This window comes from Gossypium arboreum, chromosome 13 (genome assembly GCF_025698485.1).
Source record: "Gossypium arboreum isolate Shixiya-1 chromosome 13, ASM2569848v2, whole genome shotgun sequence".
In the NCBI taxonomy this organism is placed as follows: domain Eukaryota; kingdom Viridiplantae; phylum Streptophyta; class Magnoliopsida; order Malvales; family Malvaceae; genus Gossypium; species Gossypium arboreum.
In genome coordinates, this window is record NC_069082.1 from 107,227,507 (window position 1) to 107,234,697 (window position 7,191).

Genomic DNA, 7,191 nt, shown 5'->3' on the forward strand with positions numbered 1-7,191 from the left:
GGCAGTTTCAATTTTGTTAATAAAACGGAGTGTTTTATTGCATTGGGGAGGGAAGTAGATCTTGGTACCAAATCGATGCGTAGACCAAGGTAGAGCCATTACTAAAATGGAGCGTATTGTCTGTTAGTACAACCGTAAAAGAAACATTAATTTTTCCCTATTTAGCCAACCAACAGTACTGCAGGTTGGTTATGCTTATTGACAATGAATTTCTGGACAGTTTCTTCTCTCTCCATCGTGCTCTCTTTCTCTCTTCCTTCTCCATCTGTTTTTCTTCTCAAATTTCACGTTAAAAGCATTTAAATGAACTATGTTGACATTTTTGGAAGTGGTAGATGGTATTGATTAATTAAAAAAAAAGGTTTTAGAGTAGCGTAGATAATAGAAGACAATGGAATTTCTTTGCTTTGTGTTTCTATCCAGTGATGTGGAGGCAAAATAAAGAACATTGTTGTGAGTACAATTACAAAGACATACGTATATATATGTATGTATGTATATTTTTTGTTCGGTAAATTACATCAAAGGATCCACAGCAAAAGCTTCTGTAATATCCCCACTCAGTGCCAGATTTGCAGACCCAATTCTAATTATGATTCTAAAGACAGCATAAACAATTTGCTTCTAAGTCGTTCTAATTCTATATAAGTAGTTGCAGGCAGCAGGCCGAGAGAGTGTGTGAGAGAAAGAGACGCACTAATTAATGGCCATTGGAATTTATATTCTCCTCTTCATTATTATCCTTCCTATGGCTATGCTGATACACAGACTTCCTGTGATTTATCTCTTCTCTGCATCACAATGGTATGCACAACAAACATTCATATCAAATCATTGCTTTTCTCTACCTCTACTAGGGGTGAGCAAAATCCGATTCGATTCAAAAAACTCGATAAAAAATTTAAATTTTGAATTAAATAGTTCAAGTTATTTGAGTTAATCAAGTTATTCGGATCAACTCGAATAAAAAATTAAGTTTTTCGGTTTAACTCAAATATGAATTACACAATTCGAGTTATCCGAAAATCCGAATAAGAAAAGACAAAACTATGTCGTTTTGATAAATGTTTACTTTTTTAAAAGTTAAAATTCAAAATAATTAAATTAAAAGACAAAACTACGTCGTTTTGATAAAAGTTTACCCATCAAGTTAAAAGGCAAAATCATTATATTGTTTATGCAGTTAAATAATATTACACTTCGTCTACTAGTTAAATAATCGGTCCATCTAAACGCAACATTAAGTATAAATAATAGTATTCGTTAACTCAACTAGATTTGACTCGAAATTTTTTGACTCGATTCGATTCGATTCAAAAAAAATTCAAATTGAATTCTATTGCTAAAATAGGATTTGTTAACTCGATTCAACTCGACTCGATCAAATACTCACCCCTAACCTCTACTACACATCATATAACAGATTGGAAAATAGATACGAACCTGAGACAGTTCCAGATTGATTCGTAATGAAGAACAGCAATGACTCTCCGTTTCCTTCCTTTGTGGGGTTCTCCCCCACGATTCACCACTGGCAATTGTTTTACTCCACTAGCCTCCATCAACTCCCTAGCAATTGCCAAGTCAGTATCTGCAAAGCAGGTTAGAAGTCCGCGCTCCTGCCCACGGTAGCTTATTCCTTTCGTGCAAACAGACGAAACAAGACATGGATTCACCTGCGTACATGGCTTAATTGTCTTATTATTTGACACATAAGAGAGAACGAGGGGGGGGGGGGGGGCTTGGCATTACATACATCAGCTGTTGAATCACCCTTGGAGATATCACTAGGCTGCTTCTTAGACAGACACCGTCTAATATCACCAAGTGTGATAATCCCCTCCAGAAAATCATCTTCATCGACCACAAGCGCAAATTTCTGATGGTTGTCATGCATGCATTTCATTGCCTCTTTTACAGTAGCAGCCATTGACACCTTTAAGTACTTCTTAGACATGGCCTTTGACACCTGAGAACAAGCAAAGATAACGAATTTGTCAAGTCAGGGAAGAAACTTCAAACAAGAAAAGTACTCCCTAAACCCCATGAGGAGCTCAAACAATCAATTGAAACAAGAAGCTTGACCATTTTCAATATCATATCTAAAAGAAAACGAGAGAATTATACCCTAAGATCTTCAAGAAGCATATCGTCATCTAGTGCTTCTTGGTCAGCAGCCTTTTCTATGACAGAGAGTTCCTCAGCAGCAGAAACAGAGGAATATCCTCTTGCTGAAGTCCTCATTTCAGAGTCAGTCTCCTTGTTCTGGTTAGCCACAGAAGGAACCCATATTGCTAATCCAACAGCCCCCTATATGCCAAATTGACAAAGTAGAAAATATTTAGACAACGTCCTGTGACATGGCATCCAATGAAATTGCTCAAGAATAAAGGAAAGCTCAACGGCCTTAATAGTTAATCCCAAAAACACAGCAAATACTATAGAAATCTTAAATTGCAACAGAACATAATAACAAATAAGGCCATAATTTAGACTTCAGTTAAACTACAAGCTGCAGACATAACATGTTTCCATTCTTGGTTAGTCACAAAAGTGAACAATTACTTAACTCCAATAAAGCTGGACGGCGGTCAAACTTGGCCTTTTTACCTTTTTCTTTTCGCTAAAGCTGAACAATTCCTCAAGAATAAAGCAAAGCCTAGAAGTTAATCCCAACAAAAACAGGAAATACTATAGAAATCTTGTGTTACAACATAATAACAAAGAAAATCGTAATTTAGATTTCAGTTAAACCACTAGATGCAGTACATAACATGTTTCAATTCTTGATTAGTCACAAAACCAAACAATTACTTAATCACAGTAACTGGGCCTTTTTCTTTTCTCTAGAAGGAACAATGGTAATGAAGAAAAACAGTAAAAAGTATATTCATGCATTCCCTTATTCTCTATATTGCTTATTCCAAAAATATAAAAAGCAAGCAAGGTGACACAGAACATTACCATAAGAGGAAGCAATATCCTGTAATCTTTAGTTAGCTCAAATAGAAGCAGAACTGAAGTTAGAGGAACTGAACAAACTGAAGCTAATGTGGCAGCCATTCCAACCTAGAGTAGAAGCTTCAATGGATTAAAATCAGCTTACATAAAATTGAACTGTATTTGGCCAAGTTAAAGAGATATTTATGCAGTAACTCCACATTAAAACTTTACCAGTGCATATGCTTGTGGCTGTGCAACAGCAGCATTGCCTGGAATAGCTGAATTAATAAGTTCAGCAGCTGAGCCTCCAAATACAGCACCGACGGCAGCACCAATCATCAAACTAGGTGCATAAAGGCCACCTACAAGCCCAGACCCCTTACACAAAGCAGTGGCAACAACTTTGGCTGCTGCCAGTTGGGTTAGCAACCAGATTCCGGGAGCAGATGCGGACTTCCCAGTATGTAGGATTTCATTGACATTTGTAAAGCCCCAATATAGAATTCCAGGATACCTAAGAGCTATTATTCCAGCTCCTAAACCACCTAAAGCGGGACAGATTACAGTAGGTAGTCCTAATTTCTCCTTGATATACTCAAATGCTGCTGTGAACCAAGAAACTAAGCGAGCGAAGACTACACTTACAACACCACATAGCATCCCCAAGATCAGATACAAAGGTAGCTCTGCAAGAGAAAATCAATAAGTGTTGTCATTTTCCCTTATAAGCAGTCATTCCTAATCGTATATTTCCTAGTATGATACATGAAGCTTGTTCCATCTATTCAGGTAGAAAGGCCAAACAGCAACGAGTCTATAACTTTGGCAACGGTGATACACAGTGAAAGTACACATTATTCTAGCCATCACTGTCAAATATTTGAAGGCAAATACACTCTTTGAAATTTTTTATTTAAGTTTTTAAATTGTAACGAGGAAATCAATATATAAAGTAGCTGCAATTGCCAATTCAGATACAAGAAGCATGCTTTAATTCAAGATTAATGAAGCAGCACATGCATCAATCTTGTATGTTAAACAACAAATTACTTTTACCAGAAGCACTAACTTCATCAGTAAATTTACACCAATACAAACAAGCAAATAAGAAAAATGGCAATCCAGAAATAAAAGGAAATTCATTGCAGGAAGGTGAAATACCAGCAGCAGATTTTAAATCATATGATGGCACAGTGAAAGCTGATTCTGTCCCAAGTACAGCATTTGATACAGTAGACGAGATAACGGAGGCCAAAATAATCATTGCAGTTGTGAACGGAGGTGAGTTTTCAGCACGGAGAGGCCTTAATACAGTTTCAATAGCAAAGAAGCAACCAGCAACAGCAGCATTAAAACCTGAAAAGAAGGGAAAACAGTTAACCATTTTATAAATCAATCTACCAATGATATATAGCCCTAAAAGAAATTAATAGATCACAGAAGAAACTTAAAAGCTTATGCCAATCAAAGCCAGAAATAAAAGTGGGAAGTAAGTCCTAAAAAGTTTGGATTAGCATGCTCTAGAGGGCCTTGTATTCATTTTTTGGGGGTGGGAATGAGCGGAAGACGACAAACTAGAGATACTTTTGCTAAAACAAAAGAACTTGGCCAATACGCTAGTCACCAAATCCAGCTTTTCTTTGTATAGCATAAAGAGTATTATTAGAAAAGAAAAGTTCCTTCTAGTACTGGCAGAAAAATGCGTAAGAAAATTTAAGAGTTATACCACACCCCTAGCATATTATCAGTCAGTTAGGTCACCCTTCAACTGACATGATACCCTGGACTATTAAGAAACTAGTTCCTGTTTAATTGGCTCCCCAAGTATTGTCATGCATAATTAAGTACCCAGGACCAAACTCTTCCAGACCAACAGACTAGAGAAATACAGTGCCTGCATTAACAATATCAAAATCACATAAATATCAGTACATGTACAGATTTCAGTTTTTCTGGAGATTTCTTGTCTGCACATCTCATAGATAAGGTCTCTAAATGACCATTGACCAATAAAACGAATTTGACTGTTCATAGCATAACTCTGAGCTGTTCTATTAAACTTGAAAATTGTTCACTGTTTAATAACATTTAAAATAAATAATAAAAATTTTAAATGGACTAATGTTAACAATCAAAGTGATAAGGCATTCTCATCAACAAGCAAGATTTTGGGCAAAACAAATCTTAAAAAGAAATTGAAAACTTCCAATAACACAAACAGTACCTGAAGCAATCCCAGATGCTGCTCCAGCGGCCACAAGAGCAATTTTCCTTTCTCTGTTGTTTTCCATCATTAATGAGAATCCATTGGCACATGACTTTCCAATGTCTACACTGGGGCCTTCTGGTCCCAAAGAACAACCGGTACCTAGAGTTATGGCAGCCTGGATAGCTTTTACTGTAGGGAAGACCCCAGCAACCAAACTGAAACCTTGTTGTTGGGAAGAACTGGATTGCCGTATTTGGTTCAATATCTCAAGTAAACCATGCATCATTCCAACAATGACACCTCCAGTGACTGGTACCAAAAGAATCCGATGCCAAGTGTCAGCCAGACTCTGCATACGAAGCCAAGCAGCACCCTCATTTGGAGTCCCAGCCCATGCCCATTCATGTATAACGTGAACCTGGATGAGTAATAGCAAACACCAACAGATAGCAATTTGATCACAAAAACTGAAGCAATATTGAACAAGAGAGATATTTATCACCTATTTAGCCAGCCTATTTTGACAAATACAATACCATGTTTTATTTAAGCTACAACAAAAAGCGGTAACGCAGCGGTTTACAGCAACTGAGCAAGGATAGAAGTAACAAAGGAGTTCACAACGGTTGAGGAAAAGGTTGAACAAAGTTTTGATTCAAGACATGTATTGTTGGAAACTTAAAATATTTTCCGTTCTCAACAATATGGGCGAAAAAAACTTCACATATTCTTAGCCGCTGTCAAAAGTGAGATAGGAGAATCCTAGAGAAGCTGCATTTGGTAGGAATAGAAGGAATGCTATTGGTAGAATGATAACATAGATATGGTGAAGGGGAAAACAGAAACTGTAATTAAGGCATTTGGACAAAAAATTAAAGAGGACAGATCTGTGAAAGAACTTACTCCTCCGTTGAAGGCGGCCACGAAGAGACCGGAGGCGACCCCGAGTAAACAACCAATAAGCAACAAAGCCCATTCGGGAGGAGCGCTATCTCCCAGCGGATCAGCGGCATCCCCCACATAAGAATGGTAGTGACCTTGATGTTGTTGATGATGATGATGATGATGATGGGGGTGGTGGTGATGATCTAGGGAAGAGGGCGATGACCGTTCTCTACCTCTATCCCCATCTCTATCGAGGCGTTTGAAGCTAAGGCGCCTGGCGGAGAACCCCCTGCCCAAATACTTGACCAGATCGTTGAAGCCAGCGTTATTGCTGTTGTGGTAAGTCACCTGAGATTCCAAGTCACCGGGGTTCTCTTCTTTATCATGTTGTTCGTCTTTGTGGCTGTTGGATCTCAGGAGATGCCTCTGATCGCTGTATTCTCCTCCTCCCGTCATTTCCCCCGAAAATTCTTATTCAATTTCTAAGTTCTAGGTCCCAATCCCAATCCCGGCAGTCCTCTGCCCTTTCATAATCTGTGCGTATGTTGGTGTTGGGTGAGATTGAAAATGGGAACTTTTTTGGTTTTGGTTTGGTTCCCAAGTTTCAATCATCAATACACGCGCCGTTTGGCTCCCTCATTGATAACACCAAACAGATCTCATTCACGTCTCATACCAGATCAAACCACAACAGACAAATGGACATGCCCCTTGTTGTAAATATAGACTCTTCAAAACGACTCTACTCGTATATTTCGTAAGGAAATAATTTATTTATTTAATCATAATCTTATTTTCTTACAGTTTTTGACTCTACCTTCTAATCGCTCTCCCATCATGGACTTTTGACTAAATTACACGAAATAAAATTATATTTTCCTAATATGTTTTTTTAATGGGTAAACTACCTTACTTCATCATCCAACTTTTAGTTAGCTTTCATTTTGGTCACTTAAAAATAAATTCCTGCAATTTCATCACTCAACTTTTAGGATCATTTTATTTTAGTTATTCAAGCATTAAATTTTTGTTACAATAGTGGTTAACTGTACATGTCACATCATATTTACATTTTTATTTTGGTCACCTAACTTTTAGATTTTTTTTTTATCACTCCAAAAATGATCATTTTTTAAGTATTGATCGAGATAAAA

General features: G+C 37.4%; 1 protein-coding gene across 1 annotated transcript; it reads right to left on the minus strand.

The window, feature by feature from the left end:
* Window positions 1–397: 397 nt before the first annotated feature.
* LOC108464276 (chloride channel protein CLC-f-like) lies at window positions 398–6,887 on the minus strand. Its single transcript, XM_017764473.2, has 9 exons — window positions 6,056–6,887; window positions 5,168–5,570; window positions 4,105–4,299; window positions 3,175–3,629; window positions 2,965–3,069; window positions 2,128–2,310; window positions 1,757–1,969; window positions 1,444–1,676; window positions 398–791 (listed from the first exon to the last, which is right to left on the minus strand). The coding sequence occupies exons 1-9, from the start codon at window positions 6,491–6,493 to the stop codon at window positions 701–703; spliced, it is 2,316 nt and encodes a 771-aa protein (XP_017619962.1). The 5' UTR covers window positions 6,494–6,887; the 3' UTR covers window positions 398–700.
* Between the last annotated feature and the right edge of the window lie 304 nt (window positions 6,888–7,191).